Source organism: Mus musculus, chromosome 2 (genome assembly GCF_000001635.26).
Source record: "Mus musculus strain C57BL/6J chromosome 2, GRCm38.p6 C57BL/6J".
Taxonomy (NCBI): Eukaryota; Metazoa; Chordata; class Mammalia; order Rodentia; family Muridae; genus Mus; species Mus musculus.
The window spans coordinates 121,438,984-121,456,811 of NC_000068.7; the positions used below are offsets into that span (position 1 = coordinate 121,438,984).

At 48.8% G+C, this 17,828-nt stretch overlaps 3 protein-coding genes across 8 annotated transcripts; 1 reads left to right on the plus strand and 2 right to left on the minus strand.

Annotated features, from left to right (window-relative positions):
• Positions 1-43: 43 nt before the first annotated feature.
• On the minus strand, positions 44-3,618 carry Ell3 (elongation factor RNA polymerase II-like 3). Its single transcript, NM_145973.2, has 11 exons — positions 3,413-3,618; positions 3,163-3,198; positions 2,728-2,840; positions 2,444-2,630; positions 2,279-2,358; positions 2,113-2,188; positions 1,251-1,443; positions 1,133-1,175; positions 865-1,036; positions 644-688; positions 44-566 (listed from the first exon to the last, which is right to left on the minus strand). The coding sequence occupies exons 1-11, from the start codon at positions 3,542-3,544 to the stop codon at positions 456-458; spliced, it is 1,188 nt and encodes a 395-aa protein (NP_666085.2). The 5' UTR covers positions 3,545-3,618; the 3' UTR covers positions 44-455.
• A 6,596-nt stretch (positions 3,619-10,214) lies between these two features.
• Positions 10,215-14,437, plus strand: Serf2 (small EDRK-rich factor 2). 3 transcript variants are annotated; one of them, NR_110986.1, is made up of 3 exons: positions 10,215-10,458; positions 10,992-11,100; positions 11,605-14,437. NR_110986.1 is itself a non-coding variant. In NM_001290837.1 (3 exons), the coding sequence occupies exons 1-3, from the start codon at positions 10,452-10,454 to the stop codon at positions 11,998-12,000; spliced, it is 402 nt and encodes a 133-aa protein (NP_001277766.1). In that variant the 5' UTR covers positions 10,215-10,451; the 3' UTR covers positions 12,001-14,437. The 3 variants fall into 3 exon arrangements, 2 of the variants coding, with proteins under 2 accessions (NP_001277766.1, NP_035484.1); NM_001290837.1 differs by having other exon boundaries at positions 11,715-14,437; NM_011354.3 differs by having other exon boundaries at positions 11,738-14,437.
• Positions 12,194-17,781, minus strand: Serinc4 (serine incorporator 4). Of its 4 annotated transcripts, NM_001025371.2 has the most exons (12): positions 17,472-17,781; positions 17,008-17,172; positions 16,680-16,858; positions 16,293-16,372; positions 15,961-16,054; positions 15,015-15,226; positions 14,726-14,821; positions 14,499-14,625; positions 14,113-14,185; positions 13,649-13,697; positions 13,372-13,522; positions 12,194-13,191 (listed from the first exon to the last, which is right to left on the minus strand). In NM_001025371.2, the coding sequence occupies exons 1-12, from the start codon at positions 17,568-17,570 to the stop codon at positions 13,038-13,040; spliced, it is 1,479 nt and encodes a 492-aa protein (NP_001020542.1). In that variant the 5' UTR covers positions 17,571-17,781; the 3' UTR covers positions 12,194-13,037. The 4 variants fall into 4 exon arrangements, 3 of the variants coding, with proteins under 3 accessions (NP_001020542.1, NP_001350026.1, XP_017174638.1); NM_001363097.1 differs by lacking the exons at positions 14,499-14,625; positions 14,726-14,821; XR_001783158.2 differs by lacking the exons at positions 12,194-13,191; positions 13,372-13,522; positions 13,649-13,697 and having other exon boundaries at positions 15,011-15,226; positions 17,472-17,596.
• Positions 17,782-17,828: the final 47 nt, after the last annotated feature.

The following is a 17,828-nucleotide window of genomic DNA, read 5'->3' on the forward strand; positions in this document are numbered from 1 at the left end:
CAGCACAGCCTTGGATGATAAAGGCTAATGATCGCACAAAAGACAGAAGCAATCAGTTTTAATTTTTCAGCCATGTTACATAAAGGTACACTATAAGTTCAATGAGTTCTGTCATCAGAAGTTCTCATTTTATCCCTGCAAGGCAACTCCCCTCAAGTTGCTTATTTGTCTAATATTCTCAAGGTTAACCTGGAAATGTCACTTTTCAGGATCTAGAAATGACTTAGCTAAAGTAAAGTTGAAGAAGCCAAGCACCTCCTACTTTCCTAGTCTCCTGGCACAGCTGAGGAGATGATACCATGCCCACACCCTAAAAAAAATTATGGCAACATCAAAAATCAAACTGCAAGAACCTAGGATGGCTCTCTACTTGGTCACTGTGGATGTAAGGGACAAAATCAGAAAAGCAGCTGTTGTGTTCATCACCGGGGAAGATCCGAGCCCTCTGGACAGTCTCAGCTGCCCCTGTTCTTCTCCTCAAATTCCAGGATGAGACCTTTAATGTGGGACAGTTTCTGATGCAGGTACTCACAGCGATGCTTCTCCTCCCTGTAACTTGGATACCGCTGCAGAGAAAAAGCACCCTTGTCAAAAAGTAAAGCGGCTTCTACCTTAATACTACTGTGCTCACAGCCTGTCTTACCTTTCTGAACTTTTTATACTCCTGGACTATCTTGTCTTCCAGCACCTGAAACACAGTAACACAAAACTGAAGGGAAGGGCAAAGAGGACAGAGTAAGGAATGGGAGTGACTTCTGTTTTCATTCTACCAAATGTTACAACAGGTTTGCTTGTTCCTTTGCTTAGTCACATTACATGTTTAGGGGTAATTAGCAGGATGATGATGGCCAATCCTGCCTTTACCTTGTGTTCTGGAGTTCCTCGCTGAAGTCTCTTGATCTCTGCCCCCAGCTCTGTGAACCTCTGGCTTGCAGCCCCAACTCGAGCATGCAGAATGCGGTACTCAGCATAGTCGGTCTCAAAGTCCTGCTCATAGGCCTGTTGCTGCTCTGTGCTGTGGATGGCTCTGTATTGCCTGCCAGGGGTGTGACACCTTCAATTTCATTGTCCCTAAAAGCACTTGGCTGCTTACAAGTACAGACTATGAAATTGAAAGTGTGGGGAAACTCACAGGAGATAATCTGGTACCTCCTCAGGGCTTGGGGATTCAGAGGCTAGGAAGGAAGCAAGAAAACAAGTAATTCTTGGTCCTTTTTCCATGAGTATTTACCCTCCTCTCATCAGTTCACCTGATGGAGCTGAGAGGCTCTGCTCAAGCCTGGAATCTCCATCTTCATCTCCCTCTTCATCTTCATCTTGGCCCCAGTCTTCTCCCTCTTGTGAGTCCTGATTTGCTAGCCCTTGTAGTGGACTTGAGGCTAGAGGCAGAGCTCTGAGCCTCTTTTCCTCTGGTTCTTCAGTGGTTATAGGTGCTGAACGTTTCTGTTGGGGGAAAAAATATGTATAACAAACAACAAGCTAGAAGGTTCTTTGGTCAAAAACTGCTATCCCATCAGCTCCTAGGTTTAAGACTTAGCCTAATTTTTAAAGAGTATTCTTTTGTATGTGCTGGTATGCACACATGTGGAAGACACGGGGTATCCTCCATTGTTCTCTGCCTTACTCTTTTAAGGTCTCTCACTAAACTGAAAGCTGGTTTTCCTAGGCTGGCTGGGTCCTAGGTACATAGGTGCTGGGATTCAGACTAAGTTCAAACCTTATGCTTGCACTCACTTGATAAGTCATCTCTCCAGCCTTTTTGTTTGTTTTGTTTTGTTTGAGACCAGTCCTTAGGTAGGTAGTCCAGGCAGGCTGGCCTCATACTCATGCTGTGCAGCAGAGCATAGCCCTATCCTCCTATCTCTGGAGACCTTCAGATTATAAGCATGGGCCAGATTTTATGCTGTATCAGTACTGTGTCAACCCAAGATTCACCCTGCCTTTTAAACTACTCTTTGAACAGCTCTTGCCTCTCTGGACATCTCAGCACTCAGAAAGCAGGGACAGGTGAAAGGAGTTTGAGGCCAGTCAGTGCTACATAAGGAGCTCCCAGGCATGCCAGGATTACACAGTGAGAACCGACTCCAAAAAGAGACTAAAGTCCTTGCTTACCTTGTCCAGGCGTTTCTGGCTAGCAGGGGAAAGCAGGGACTGATCAGGCTCTCTGCTTGGAAGATAAGTGTGGTTCCTAGGATTTTTGGAAGGAATGGGAGAGGCCAAGGTGAGAGCTTATTAAAGAAATGTAAGGGTAGAGAGGAGACCCAGCCTGTCTCAGTACCTCATTTCCCATTGTGCCATGGGCTCACTGGAGGATCCTGGGAGTGACTGTTCATGGTGGCTTGCCAGTGGGTCAGACACCTGTCAGGGGAAGTTATAGGAAAACTTGGCTCCCTGGACCTGGGTGTCCCACCTTATGATGACTACCTGCTGTTTCTAGTCTCACCTCATCTGGTGCCAGCTGGGGATGGCCTTCAGGTTCGTCTCCAGTGTCCTGCCAGCTCTCAGACTCTCTGGTACCTTCAGTCAGGTGTTCCTGAGCTAACAGTGGAGCTGGGATAGTATCCATGGCTGCCCAAATAGTGAGTCGCTCTCTAAGGGAGCCCAGGCAGTGGAGACAGTTCGGCCCAGATCTTGAAAGAAGAGTGGGAAAGACAATAGAAAAATGAGTTGGAGATCTTCTGAACACTTCTTCCCATTTCCTGCAAACTTCTCTTACCTTGTCCTTACCTGCCTAAGCGTTGGTACACAAGGTCCAAGCCACCATTAGTGCCCTCTTGGCCACACTGGGATACTATGAAGGAGAAAAGGCAGGACCATCCCGGGCCTGGAAACCTTAGGTACTGGGGTAGGGAATGGTAAACCCAGTTAAGCCGGCCCCTCTTCCTCCTGTCCATGCCACTCCTCCCCAAACAATTCTAAGACTGAAGACAAATCCCCAAGGGGCTCGTTAGCACACCAGGTGCAGCTGGTTCAGAGTTCCCCCAAGAGGCTGAGACTGCACAGTCTCCTGGGACCACAGCCCCACATCTTCATAGGGTTTAGTTCTCATAACTTGCTCAGACTGTGACCTCTGGCAAGCTCCGGCCCAGAGCTCACCTTCCTGGAGCCCACGCTTACGCTCTCTCACCCCCAACCTCCCTCGCACATCCGGCCAGCACTTACCCCTCGGTGGCCTTGGAAAGCGATCACTGGCCGTACCTGCAGGAAGAGCCCAAACACCAGCTGAACACAAAGGAAGCAAAGTCCCCAGGATCGAGGAGGCTGGGGACACCTGCCTGGCCGGCTTCACTTGGAGGCGGGGGGACTGGAATCTGAAAACCCGCACAACCCCAAGTCCCTTCTCCAGCATAGCCTTGGGAGGCCAAGGTCTGGTTGGCCGGGAAGGGAAGAAGGGGCCGGGGGCCAGTCTCACCTGTTGCTGCTGACACTCTTGCAATGCCCGCAGCGCCGCCTCGTTGAGCCTTAGCATCAGGAGGCTGGTCCGAGCAGCGGGGGTGAAGAGGAGCCGCATTTTCCCACTCAGAGCTTCCTGGGTCCCCTCCATGGTGCCAAAGTCGCGCACATGCAGAACCGGGACCACAGGTGAGGGCCACCTCTGCTGTGCAAGCCTAGGCTGGCACTCCCGCCCTCCGGGTCTGTCCCGCCCTCCACCATGACCCCACCCCCGGCACCGCCCCAAAGTTTCCCTGGCCTTGTGGGCGGTACCTCACTCACCTCAGCTGCTGGCCAGAACCCAAGCGGTTTCTTCTTGATTTGGCTTGGGCAGTATTGGACACTATGAGGAGCATTCCAGGTCTAATGAGAAAGGATCTGCTTCGAGGGTCTGACCTGTCACCCAGGATGTCTTGTTCTGCCTCAGTTTTCCCAGTTTCCCCATTCTGGATTCAAAATCGTTGTCTTTAAGTAAAAGCTGAACCTGAAACCACTTGAGGGTTTCAGTCTCACAGGGGAGGGAATCGAGACTGGTTGATAGTCGGATTGAGTCATTTATGCCTCCGAGGCCCCGAAGTACCTAAGGGACCAGAGGATGGCAGACCCCAAGAGGGACCAGTGCAATCCTTTTTCTTTTTCCGCCCGAGTTGCTGCGTCTGCTGAGGCGGATCCCAATTTGGTTTCTAAAAGGGACTTGATGAGGCTGTAAGGCCAGGTGGGTGGGTGCCTCGCAGATTTGGAAGTCTGGCTATCTGGGACTGGAGCCAAGCCTATCGGTGGATGGGGGTGTGGGGCGGGCGTAGTTGTGGCAATAAATAAATAAATAAAATAATAAATCAGAGAGCAGAAAGCCGTAACTCACTCCCAGGTGTTACTATGTAGCCTAATAAACATAAGAGAAAGTGGCGAAACCACAGCTGGCTCCTTTAAAGGCACTCTCCCCTCCTCTTTGAGTCTTTTGTTTTTTCTTTTAGACAGGGTTTCATTCACTATGTAGATCACTCTTGCTGAACTCACTAGCAATTCTCCTGCCTATATTTCCCAAATGCTAGGATTACATGTGTTAGCCTCTACTCTTGACTAAAAGGTGCCTGCAAGTTTCCCAGCAGGGCTACAGATCCTATGGTTTTGAGACCCCCACCCCCACCCCACCCCACCCCACCCCCGACAAATCTCAGGCCAGTGTTTCCTGTCTTTATTTATTTGTGTTTGGTTATGTCTCTCAGACTCTCTTATCTCCTTTTTTCCTAACTGGGATCGAATAACTGGGATATATATTTTATATTAGTGTGTGTGTGTGTGTGTGTGTGTGTGTGTGTGTGTGTGTGTAATTCCAAGTGATTTTAATGCTGTTCATCTCAAAACAAATAATTTGTCTAAACCCATTGAACAATGCACTCAGAACATGTACAATATGTGTATAAGAACAATACACTCCTATATGCAGGGAAATATTCGCAGTAATGCTGATTTTTGTTTGTTTGTTTGTTGTTGTTGTTTTTCGAGACAGGGTTTCTCTGTATAGCCCTGGCTGTCCTGGAACTCACTTTGTAGACCAGGCTGGCCTTGAACTCAGAAATCCGCCTGCCTCTGCCTCCCGAGTGCTGGGATTAAAGGCATGCGCCACCACGGCCAGGCTTACTGACTTTAAAATCTTGGCAACAAGTTGCCAACAGCAACCACAGATACATTTACCTACCTATTGAGCCATTCCATTTCTGTGGAGGACAGTTTATTAACTTTATAAATAGTGGTAGCCCTCTATTTTTCTTTCTTCTTCCTTTCCTTTTCTTCTTTTCTTCTCTTTCTTCTTCATTTTAGAGTCAGGGAGCTCACTCTGTAGAACAGGCTGGCCTCAAACTCAAGGATCTGCCTGTCTCTGCCTCTCAAAAGCTGGAATTAAAGGCTTGGGTTGCCACACCTGGTTTAGCGGGTGTAATTCATAAAGATGATGGCCTGGGCTTTCTTTTCATAGATGTTAGCTGGGACCTTTTGTAGGACTTTCCTGAATTTAAACTTAAAGGAGAGACTAGGGCCTGGGGATCAAGCTTGTGGGTAGAATGCTTGTCTGGCATGCACAGGATGCTGGGAAAGCCTCAGTGGTGTGTATTAGTAGGATGGCTTGTGCCCAGTAGTTCAAAGTGATAACCTAACCTCATTTTAGAAACAATTAAGCCAATAAATACTGCAAGAGCAAATAGAATAGCAGGTAACTGAGGACGATATTTGGAGGTCAGAGATCAGAGCCTAACATTTGTAGGGTGACCACTGACTGCCTGATATTCAGCTTTCACAATAGTTTTTTTTTTTTTAAGATTTATTATTAGCCGGGCGTGGTCGCGCACGCCTTTAATCTCAGCACTTGGGAGTTAGAGGCAGGCGGAGTTCTGAGTTCGAGGCCAGCCTGGTCTACACAGTGAGTTCCAGGACAGCCAGGGCTACACAGAGAAACCCTGTCTCAAAAAAAAAAAAAAATTGAACTCAGGACCTTTGGAAGAGCAGTGAGTGTTCTTACCCACTGAGCCATCTTACCAGCCCCACAATAGGCACATTTTCATGCTCGCATTCACTCATTCAACAAAATTTTCCAGAATACTAGGCTCTTACTGAAGCTCAGGGATAGATCACATAGCAGATTCTTGCTTTGGAAAAGCTTAAATTGCCGGGCGTGGTGGTGCACGCCTTCAATCTCAGCACTCGGGAGGCAGAGGCAGGCAGATTTCTGAGTTTGAGGCCAGCCTGGTCTACAAAATGAGTTCCAGAACGGCCAGGGCTATAAGGAGAAACCCTGTTTCCAAAGACCAGGAAAAAAAAAAAAAAAAAAAAGGAAAAGCTTAAGTTCTAGAAGGGAAGGAAACACTAAAAATTAATGAGAGGAATAAAGAAAATTTAACAGTAACATACAATGCATGTTCAAAGGTGATAATGCCTCTGAAGATAAGGAAAAGAAAGCAGGGGGGGGTGCGGAGCTTGGGAGTGGGAAAGGGGTGGCTGTATAGTCATAAAGTGAGCCAGAGTAAAGCAGGTACTTAGCATACACAGGCCACATATTCAATTCCCATCATACCCCTCTCAAATAAGAAAAGACCCTCGAATGTAGAAAGGCAAGTTTGCACTGAGCTATGGTGAGGTGCACTGACCATCTCACTGAGGAAAGAGAGGCAGCCTGGGCAATTCATCTCCAAGACAAAAGTGAACGGAAAAAGAAATGTGGGTTCACTAGTAAGCCTACTAAGAATACTTTTGGATCTGGGTGTGGTGAGGCACACCTTTAATCCCAGCTTGGAAGGCTGAAACAGGAAGTTCACAGTTCTCTCTGAGCAATTTGGAGAGACCATTATTCAAAATAAGGTAAAATTCCTGGTGCTATAGCTCAGTGGCTCTGGGCTTTGAGAGGCCTTGGGCTCAGTCCTAAGTGCTGGAAAACAGAAGAAAATGAAAGAATCTAGTCCTCCCAGATGCTCCCAAATGTAACTCATCTGCCTCACACACGTGTGTGTAGTTTCTCCCATCACTTTCTAATGATATTTTTGTAAGAACTTGAGTGTTTGCATTAGTATCAGTCAAAAACATTTTTTTGTGGTTCTCTTACCCAATCTCTCTCTCTCTCTCTCTCTCTTGTTTTTGAAACAGAGTCTAATAGTCTCCAGTTGGCCTGTAACTGCTATGTAAACCAGGCTAGCTCCAACCGCTTAGAAATCTGCCTGCCTCTGCCACCCTAGTTTTGGGATTAAAGGTGTGTGCCACCATGCTTGGTTTCTTTTTTTTGTTGTTTTGGTTTTGGTTTTTCGAGACAGGGTTTCTCTGTGTAGCCCTGGCTGTCCTGGAACTCACTTTGTAGACCAGGCTGCCTCTGCCTCCCCAGTGCTGGGATTAAGGGCGTGTGTTTTTTGAAACAGGGTCTTACTATGTAGCCCAGGCTGCCCTTGAACTCCAGATTTTCCTGCCTCAGCTTCCAGAGTCCTGAAGTCACAGGTGTAAACAGCCATGCCTGGCTCCCCAAGTCCACTGTGAAGCTGCTTGTTTTCCTACAGTGTCCCTACAACAGCTGTCAGGGTGCCATCTGTCTTCCCTGCTCCAAGGGCATTTTTTATTTTTATGACACTTTTTTTTTATGGGAACATACTCCCTTGCTTTTATGAACCCATTTTACTCTGTGCCTCTGCTTAAGTCTTGCCTTGGTAAGCGTTGCTGTCATTGTGTCAGTACTGTCCTTCTGTCTCCTTGACCTAGTTTCAGAGGCAACTTAGTATTCACTCACTAACCATGGCTCTGCATGGGCCTGCGGGCCTGAGGGAGTAGGGTCTGATGGCTCTCACAGGCTGGCTGTTCCCTCTCCTCAAGGGTTCTTCTTGCCCCTCCGTGGCTGTGCCCATTCTCCATCTTTACATCCATCCATTGCAGCGTGAATCACTTCACTGGCCCAGATCAAGGTCCATGGAGCCCACCAATTTCTCCCTAGCATAGAAGCAGCAGTTCCATTCAGTTACTTTGTACACAGAGAAACGTGGTCTCAATAAAACAAAAGACCAAAACCAAAACAAACAAAGGAAAGGAGAAAAAAAAAAAAAACTCAACCCCCCCCCAAAACAAAACAAAACAAAAAACCTTGGTTTAATTTCCAGTGGGCAGTTAGGCAAGGAGGAGGATGGGGAGAGAAAGAAAAATTGAAACATATTAACATTAATAGCAGGAGCCGTAGTGATGACTCAGTTGTGGTTAAGAGGATAACAATATTTCAGCAGAGGGGCGGGATTTGGTTCTCAACACACACACACTGGGTGGTTCATATCCACCTGTAACTACTCTGCCACGAAGCTATCCAACACACTTTTCTGGCCTTTATGGGTACTACACAAACCCACACCCAGACACATATACACACACATATTTTTGAAAAAAAATCTTTAAAAATATTAATAGTTCAAGTGGGATTGAACATAGGAAAAATTGAAGATGGTAATGTTTTGTTTTGTGGTTTTGTTTCCTATCTGCTCTTCACAAAGCCAGTTTGAAGTCTTAGTCTCAACTTGATTCTGGGATAGGCATTAGTTTACAGTCCCATCAAAATTTACCACCATACATTTAAATTCATTTCCTTCATCCCGGTGTGTGTCTTTAGAGAACAACTTTCACTTTTATCTTATTTATTTATTTATTTATTTTGATTTTTCGAGACAGGGTTTCTCTGCATAGCCTTGGCTGTCCTGAGACAGGGTTTCTCTGCATAGCCCTGGCTGTCCTGGAACTCAGAAATCCGCCTGCCTCTGCCTCCGGAGTGCTGGGATTAAAGGCGTGTGCCACCACTGTCTTTTATTATCTTTCTGAGGCAGGGTCTGTCATTGTTTCTGTTGGATTGCTTTTGCTTTGTATTCCAGGCTCACTGGTCCTTGAACTTCCAGAAAATTCTCCCATCTCTACCTCTCTTCTCACTATGGGAGTAGTAGGATTACAGATAACACACCACCATACCTACCATTTTATGAGAGTTCATGGATCCAGTCCTGCGACCCCTTAATAAAGTTCCTTATGTAGTGGTGACCCCCAACCATAGAATTATTTTTTGTTTTTGTTTTTCGAGACAACAGCTGTGTAGCCCTAGCTGTCCTGGAACTCACTCTGTAGACCAGGCTGGCCTCGAACTCAGAAATCCGCCAAGTGCTGGGATTAAAGGCGTGCGCCACCACCGCCCGGCTAGAATTATTTTTAAACTGTAATTTTTCTATTATAAATCGTAGTGTAAATATCTGTGTTTTTCAGTAGTCTTAGGCGACTCTGGTGAAAGAGTGGAGTGAAGTCTCTGAATTCAGCTGCTTAGTGAAGGTACTGGACAGGATAAAGTGCCTCTGGTCAGCAGGAAACGCATCCTACTGTTCTGGTTCATGTTGGGGTTATTTCATGATAGTTTAGCAGAATTCCTGTTGTCTTGGACCTGGGAAGGGAGAGAAGGCTTAACTAATCTTTTCTACAGGGGGCGCGCGCATCTGTGATTCAGCAACCGAAAATAAAGATTTAGTTACCAGCCTGATTTCTCTTACAAACCAAATGTAAGGTTTAGGGGAAATGATACAATGTAGGCACGGTCGAGAGAGAGGAGAGAGGAGGAGAGAGGAGACAGAGAGACAGAGACAGAGAGAGAGAGAGAGAGAGAGAGAGAGAGAGAGAGAGAGAGAGAGAGAAAGAGAGAGATGCAAACTAATAAAATAGGAGCATTCCCTAATCTCGGTTCCTGAAGTAACTCCACAGTCAGATTCGGGTATGCTTCGTCACCCCCAAGGCACATTCAAAGTTTCTGTGGGCAGTCTTAAGTCCAGTTCAGTAGTGGAGATGTGCATGCAGGAGCTCTGGACTCAAGCTCTTGGGAAATGATTGCAGGATCACTTTATGACACACTAAAACTGGCTGCGCTTAGGGGCGAGGAAAGTGGAAAGGGGTTTCCTAATTGTCTGCGTATGTTTTCAGACAACTGTGGCAAGTGTTCGGCCAAGAGGCTCGGAGACCGGGGAACCGCACTAAGTTTAGCTCCAGAGAACTGATAGCACATAACCGGATGAACGACCTAGGAAATCCCGCCCTCACCCCGTCCCGTCCCCGCCCCGCCCCTCCCCCGCGTTCCTTCGGGGCGACTTTGTCAGTCAGTACCCTAAACTGTCCCACATGAGGTCACTTTGCCTAGTCACGTGCCCGGCCCCGTCGGAGCGCCACATCGCCAGCCGCACCCCTCCACCCCCCGGCCACGTGACCCGGCCTAGTTTCTACAGGCTGGGACCCAGCGCTCCGGGGAAGCCCCGCCCCGTGCCAGCGCTCCGCCCGCCGAGCTCCGCTCTTCGCCCTCCGGGACTGGCGCGTGGCACCGCACTCCACGTGTTTCCCCCTGCCCAATGAAAGCGGGCGCCCGGGCGTGAAGGGGCGGGAGGAAGAAGACGACTTGGTGGCGTCGCGCGAAGGGGGCGGGGCCTGCAACGTCGGCCCGAACGAGGGGGACGCAACGGAGGCAGGTTGGAGCCGCTGCCGTCGCCATGACCCGTGAGTGCTGGGACCTTTTCCTCTCTCCCTTTTCTTTCTGCTCTCGCTCCCCGCGCGCCCGGGTGCCGGCGTGTGCGTCCCCTCGGCTTCCCCGGCGGGCGGAAGGGTCTTTAGGGAGCGCTCTCCAGCTGCCTCCCGCCCAGCCGGAAGCGCAGCCCTCTGCACGCCGCCACTTGCGGAGACCCCTGTGTTGGGCGCGGGCCGCCGCCGGCTTTCCGCGCTGGGGAAGCCGGGTTCCCTGAGTGGTGGGCCCCGGCGCGTGCCCGTGAGGCCCCGGCGCGTCCCACACACCGCAGCAGCTGTCTGGGCCCCCGCGCCGCCTCAAACTTGACGCGCGCCGCCAGCAGTCTCGACCGCACCGTCCTCCCGCACCCCCAAGTTAACCTACCCCGGGCAGCCGAAGCCCCGCGATGGGGTCGGCGCTGCGGCGGGGGTTGGGGGGACGGTCGGGGTCCCAGTTGCGGGGAGGAGGGGCGCTGGTGTGTACGTGGAGCGGCTCCGGCGTCTCACTTTGTACCTTCTCTTCTTCTTAGGCGGTAACCAGCGAGAGCTCGCCCGCCAGAAGAACATGAAGAAGCAGAGCGACTCGGTTAAGGGAAAGCGCCGAGATGATGGGCTTTCTGCTGCCGCCCGCAAGCAGAGGTAGCCCCAGGGAGGGAAAAGGAAGGGTCGGGCCGGGACTGGACGGGGAGACCTGGGTTAGAGAAAGGGGTGTACCAGGAGAGAGAGCTATTGCAGGGTCCAAGTCTAGGTTAGATGTGAGGGGCAGAGTGCATTGCTTCCTCTAGGGTTTTATTTCCTCCCCACTCTAAATTGTTAGGTCACAGCCATACAGGAAGGGACTGGGGCGGGTCCCTGTCCGCAGGCTGATTTCTGCGGGCCTTAGTTCTGACCTTAAGGGCAAGGGCAGGGGCTTCACATATCAAGTGTAGTTGTTTTGACAGCCCAGTACTTTTGACCCTCCTTGCTGCTTGTCTCTCCTCCCTCTTCCCGACTTTCTCACTAGTGTTGTTGGGGTGTGGTACTTAGTACAGAATAGAGAGCCTTGGGCCTGAGCGGCCAGACTTCTGACCCCTTGGGCAACAGCCATATGGAGACTGATTGATTGCCTTTTGACCCTTAGCTCTGTTCCTCTTGTTCTCCTAGGGTGGGAATATAGCAGCCATATGCTGAACTTTGTCCCATCCACTTCCATCTTATCCTCTGTACCCTTCATCCCCTGCATCTTGTCCTTTTTGCCCTCTGGTACCTCCCAGTGCCCCATCATCTCTACCCCCAGGGACTCGGAGATCATGCAGCAGAAGCAGAAAAAGGCAAACGAGAAGAAGGAGGAACCCAAGTAGCCTTGTGGCTTCGTGTCCAACCCTCTTGCCCTCCGCCTGTGTGCCTGGAGCCAGTCCCACCATGCTCGAGTTTCTTCCTGTAGTGCTCACAGGTCCCAGCACCGATGGCATTCCCTTTGCCCTGAGTCTGCAGCGGGTTCCTTTTGTGCTTCCTTCCCCTCAGGTAGCCTCTCTCCCTCTGGGCCACTCCTGGGGGTGAGGGGGTTACCCCTTCCCAGTGTTTTTTATTCCTGTGGGGCACACCCCAAAGTATTAAAAGTAGCTTTGTAATTCCTTGAGCGCCTGGTTTGACTGGGGATTGGGGGCATGGGGATGGAGGAGTGACTGCCCTTCCCCACTAAAAGGGGGGAGTTTTGTTAGGCACCTAAGAGATTATGGATTTGTAGACTTCATAAGGAAAACATCACAGAAGAAGCCTTTATTTTAACTATTGCAACCGGAAAAGCACTCCAGTTATATGGCAGAGGAGTCCTCTAAGAACTATAGAGACTTCTTTTCTGTGATTTTTATCCCCCACACCGACCTTGGACACCATCCCCAGGATGGTATTGAGGGTCATAAGAGGGAAGGATCTAAGACCCAAATTTATGTCTCTTCATTCTTTGTTTGCTTGAAAGTTGGCCAAAAAAAAAAATCCTGCTGCTCACCAACTTCTGGTGGTCAGCCACTCTGGATGCTCACATTCTCTTCTGTTCTGTCAATCCTCATGGAATGAAGGTGGTTTTTGTCTTCCATTTCCTTTGACCTCAAGACCAGGATTAAAACCTATGGTAGCCTCTGCTCCCTTCTTCCCCTGCCCTGGTTTGTTCTGTGGTCTGGGCTTCTTCCACCACTGCTTAGGGCTGAGCTACTCATTTCCTTTTGATTGCTAAGAGCAGACCCAAATCTTCAATCTCTGTAGGTCTTTCCCTGACCTTATCTCCAGCCCTGGAACCAGAAAGGGTCTTGTGCCACACTGCTAGGATCAGGTAAGGCTCCTGGGTTTACTTCCTGGGAGTTAGACTCTTGAGCTTTAATGAACTAGTGAGTTTGTCTGCTTCTTCAAATTTAGATACTTACTGAGCCTATGCACCGATAACTGCTCATTTGTCCTTGAGGTATTGAGTTCAGCTGGGTGTTCCTGGAGCTAAGATTAAGAGCATAATCTAAAGGGTCTGTCTCCCAGTTTGTTACTACAGATCAAGAGCCAGTTTTTATGTGGCAGTACTGATGCCATGGCAGTGTTGCCTGAATATACTAGGGTGGTGGTGATTCTGAGTGGGGAGCCAGCAGTGGTGCCAGGAGCAGCCCCAGATAGAGGAGGACACAGGCCCAGCATGAGGCAACTTTAACCCAGAAGGTAGCCCAGCTACCCTTAGTGAAGGTCTTCTCCAGTTCTGCTTCCTCATAGCTGTGAAACCAAAGGCTGATTAGAGATGATGCAGGGCCTTAGCTTTTGAACCTCCCTACTTCCTCATAACCAGGGCAGATCCTTGTGTGTCTCTCCCAAGAACTTTTGGAATGGCCTTAAAGTGTTTCCTTAAAATTGCTAGATTTTCAGGAGAGTATCTTATGTCTGCTTTCTTCTTACCTGAACCAGTTGGTAAGGGTAACCATGACATAGAGTGAAGCAAGGAAGAAGGCGAAGTGGAAGCCAGAGTAGCTGTAGGAAAGATGCTGGCTCTGCACCTGAGCAGCTGGAGGGGTCTCTTGGTCAGCTGACCTGGCCCTGCTCCTTTGCCCTAGAGAGAGAAGTGCCGATGGGGAGCAATGTTGCTGACACTCCCTTCCCCCAACTATTGTGAAGGCTCTTGAGGGCTCTGGCCCTTCACAGGGTTCAGCTTGGCTAGATTGCGCATGTGACTCACCATCCTCTGGCTCCACTGTTTGGGGGCAGCAGAAACAGACTGAGGGCTTCTGTAAAACAAGGCAACACGTTTTGAAATGGCTTTAAGACAGTGTGAGGGTGCTAATTTAGAAAATCTCCCCTTTGAAAAGATTGACCTGGTGTAAGAAGTGGAGGCACACCTGGGTTCAAATTCTTGCTCCAGCATATAACTGGCTATGCAAACTTTGGTGAGATGTTTAATCTTTTGTGCCTCAATTCCTCCATTTGTGAAATGGAGAAAATACCTACCTCACAGGGTTGTTGTGAGGATGAAATGAAATGAGACTATGTATGTAAAGTATCTAGCACAGTGCCTAGCACATTGTGGGTACTCAATAAAAGGAAACAGCAGCTAGAATCTGAGCATTCTGGGTAGAAGTTGGTAGGATGTGTGTCTCTGTGTTTGGGGGAGGGTTGTTGGGGTTTTGAGCTCTTGATGCTCACCTGGAACTCATACTTGTAAACCTTGATAATCCACAAGGGTCCAAATAACTCGGCCAGGTAGGAAGCCTCGTTGCTGTGAAAGAAAGAGGTTTTTAAACCTTGGGCCAAATGTGAAAGATTGGTAGCATTTACTGTCAACATCCTTCTGGAGGGTATTGTGCACTCAGAGGCCCCTAAAGTCTGTGCATTTTAAACATTCTTTCCTGCCCCCGTCATCTCATGCAGATCATCTGACAAAGTGCTATTCTTAGAAATTGTCCCTGTTCGTGGGGAGCTTTTCTGGTTCTAGACTTGCTCTACAGTTTAAATAAACCTCAGCACTGGACATTCTTCAGTGAGTCCTGGGTGTCCGCTCACACTTCCCATTGGTTGGCACCTTTACATACCAAGCAAAGAGCACACAAGCATACATGATGCCAGCACTAAACACTGCTACTGAGGTATCCGGTATTTGTGGTTCCATTTTATTCCGGCCAGGCAGACACAAGGTGTGATTCTGTCCTTGAAAGGTTACTGCCAAGGGGCAATGAGAGAACAGGGTTATGAACAAAGCTGGGTATTTTGAAGGCTCAGAAAAGGTCTTAAGCACTATACTGGCAGTCTGGGTCCTCACTTGTCTCTGGGGGACGGCTGGACAGTGCAGAGAAGGTCAGATACATGATATAGCAGCTGATGATAGAGGCTTGTAGGAGGCCAGAGTTTGGTTGCTCTAGGGAGAACAGGAGTTAGTACTCCACTGCACCTGTTCCCCCCCCCTCCCCCCCCATATACTCTGGGGGAGAGACAAAAGCAGCAGAGGTACTTTAGATAGCTGAGACTGGGAAGGCCAGTAACACTGGCTATAATTCTCAAAGGGACACACCACACCCCCAAATCTGCAATGTTAAATAGCATATACCCACTGCGGCGGATGCAAGGTGCGATGGAGAGGAGAGACAGGAGGCCACAGAAGCAAAGGTGCAGACTGAGTAACATCTTGTTGAGCAGGCAACCGTCAGGGTGTGTGTACTGGTGGAACAGCAACACAGCTCCCACACCCGCCATGCTGTAGAACCCTAGTGTGGCCAGTGACACACCTAGGAGCCAGCTACAGTCTTGAGCTGCACCAGTCTGCCTAAAGACAAGTGGTTAGGGGATTAGAACTTTAACCCATTACTGGTTAGTCAGCCTACTGGTCCGCACAGTACATTCTTGAGCTTTTGGTTCATTTGTTGACAGGATTGTACCTACACTTAAGACTGCCCTTGAACTCTTGCCTCTGCATCCTGAGTCTTGAGATTATGGGTATTTACCACTTTTTGTTTGTTTTTGGGGGTTTGTTTGTTTGAGACAGGGTTTCTCTGTGTATCCCTGGCTGTCCTGGAACTCACTCAGAAGACCAGGCTGGTCTTGAACTCAGAAATCCCCCTGCCTCTGCCTCCCAAGTGCTGGGATTAAAGGCATGTGCCACCATGCCTGGTGCCTCTTTGTTTTAAGAGGCTGACTTTGGAACTCCCTGCTCTGCTTGTGTTTTTTTGTGGCCTTGAATTATTGGCCCTCCTGTTTCTTTCCTCCTCCAGTGCTGGGATCACAAGTAAATGCCATTAAATATCTGATTTCCTGAGTATTTTGGTATTCTCTGGGAGGCCATGGGAGCAAACGTGCTATGGCCTTTGCCTAGCCTTTCTGTACTGAGTAATGTCTGCCAACCTCCTTGGAGGAGCCTTTAGGGTTAGGTGCTTCTTACAAATGTGTGTGTGTCATGTGTGGTTATGAGCCACCATGTGGTTGCTGGGAATTGAACTCAGAACCTCTGGAAGAGCAGTCAGTGCTCTTAACCTCTGAGCCATCTCTCCAGCCCAACCTTACCAATTCTTGTTCCAGGACTGGGCAAAGGCTGTGATAAGCACCAGCTGTAATAGGATGAATGTGAAGCCTCCACAGATGCCAATATAATGCCAGGCTGCAAGACAGGCACCATTGGGAACTTTTAGCTCTGGCTGGTCATGATGTATCATATCCCCCCAAACCCCCACCCCTTTTGATTAAAATGCTGCATAGCCTAGGCAGGTCTCAAACTCAATCCTGCTTCACTCTCCTGAATGCTAGGATTACAGGTGTGTAATGTAAGTCCAGCTTCCTGCTCTTAAGTAGGAAGTTGTAGCCTACTCTTGCTGATCACAGTGTAAGATGAAGAGTACCTGGGAAGAGATCCTCATCAGGGATGCAGAAGGCAACGACACAGAGACCTAACAGGAACAACAGCTTGAGGCTCCAGAAGCTAGTTAGGGTAGAGAGAAAACCAGATTGAGGAGAATAGGCAAAGGAGAGAAAGAAAAAAAGTATGGCAGGTGGAACCAGCCCCAACCCATTGTAGTCCAAGTTCTAACTCGGATGCCACAGTCACATCTGAGCAACACTACAGTTAGAGAAGGTTTGCATATAACTATTACTTAAAATTTAGAGCCCAGGAGTTTATAAACATACTTTCTTTATTACAGTGTTCTTTCTTCATCCTGGAGTTTCTTTTAGCCAGCTTGTGTCTACTTCCCTCTATCCCATCCCCATCCAAAAAATTAAACACAAACCTGTTATGCAGCTGTGCCCGAGGGTTGGTGGGGGAGTGGAGGCGAACTAGCAGCACAGCCTGCAGCAGGTGGAAGGTGGCAGTTCCTGCACACACTCGATACACAGCGCCAGAGCCACTGAGAACTGGGCAGTCCGAGCTGCCAAACAGGTGGGCACATAGCACTGAGGGCATCTGGATCTGCAGGGAGTTGGTTGTGAGAAAAGTCAGGGCCAGCCACAATCTATGGACAGTCTCAACTTTTTACTGGTAGGTTGACTCCTTTGCTCCCTGTCCCAAATCTTAAAGGTTTTTTTTTTTCCCTCACATTGCAACCCTTGCCGACTTACCCCATGTGCTTTGCCCCAGACCCTTTCTACCACTGTCTTCGAAAGCAGGAGGCAGCAGATTGCTGAGGCTCCCACGTGGAGGAGGATGTAGAGCAGGCGGCTACACCTAGACTCTGTCAGAGAGTGGCAGCCACTGGTCCAAGAAACAGGTCCACAGCAGGATGCCTGGGGATAGAAGCAATGCAGAGTTTTTCAAAGGGTGTGGGGTTAACCAATGGTCAAATTCCCAAACCCTCCATCCTTCTGTCTGGTTATGAGCCTCTTAGGATTACCTTCCACAAAGCACTAGTAAGGTTTTCATTGCAAGAACTTTAAACTTTGGTGTATTCTTGAACCACTTAACTTTTTCCTAATGATCTATGGCTGGGAATGTGGAATGAGATGTTTACCTATTACCCAGGCAAAGAACCAGGTTTCTCATCCCAACTCCTAGCTTTTTAGCTATCTCTTCCCAAATGTCTCACCTGATTGAAGGGGGTTTCCACTACATTACTGACTCCACCGTGCTGCTGTGCAAGACCCTGGGTGGTGCTCCGGCCGGTGACAACTTTTGCACCCATCATTTTTGTTAGATGTAGATCCAGTATTGGAAAAACTGACGAGAAACAGCAGCTTCTCGGGATTTTCGCCCATTGGACAGTCGCTTTGCTGGCCTAATCATTCGTCTTAAGGCAGCATAGACATGTCATAAAATGAATACAGGTTACCAGGAAGTGGTAGATAGATGCAAATAGTCTTGTGAAGATGCCTTCGCCGGGCTTCCTATTCGGGATCATTCGGACTGTTATTCTGAGATTAGGAGCAGTTGGCCTATCAGGTCT

Coding starts and splice junctions, on each gene's coding strand:
- Serinc4 (NM_001025371.2), bottom strand. CDS start 17,570: ATGATGGGTGCAAAAGTTGTCACCGGCCGGAGCACCACCCAGGGTCTT. Junction 17,173..17,471: donor TGGAAACCCCCTTCAATCAG/GTGAGACATTTG, acceptor TTCTATCCCCAG/GCATCCTGCTGTGGACCTGT. Junction 16,373..16,679: donor CGGGCACAGCTGCATAACAG/GTTTGTGTTTAA, acceptor TACCCTAACTAG/CTTCTGGAGCCTCAAGCTGT.
- Ell3 (NM_145973.2), bottom strand. CDS start 3,544: ATGGAGGGGACCCAGGAAGCTCTGAGTGGGAAAATGCGGCTCCTCTTC. Junction 1,176..1,250: donor GAGCCTCTCAGCTCCATCAG/GTGAACTGATGA, acceptor CTTCCTTCCTAG/CCTCTGAATCCCCAAGCCCT. Junction 1,037..1,132: donor GAGGTACCAGATTATCTCCT/GTGAGTTTCCCC, acceptor CACCCCTGGCAG/GCAATACAGAGCCATCCACA.
- Serf2 (NM_001290837.1), top strand. Junction 11,101..11,714: donor GCTGCCGCCCGCAAGCAGAG/GTAGCCCCAGGG, acceptor GGTACCTCCCAG/TGCCCCATCATCTCTACCCC.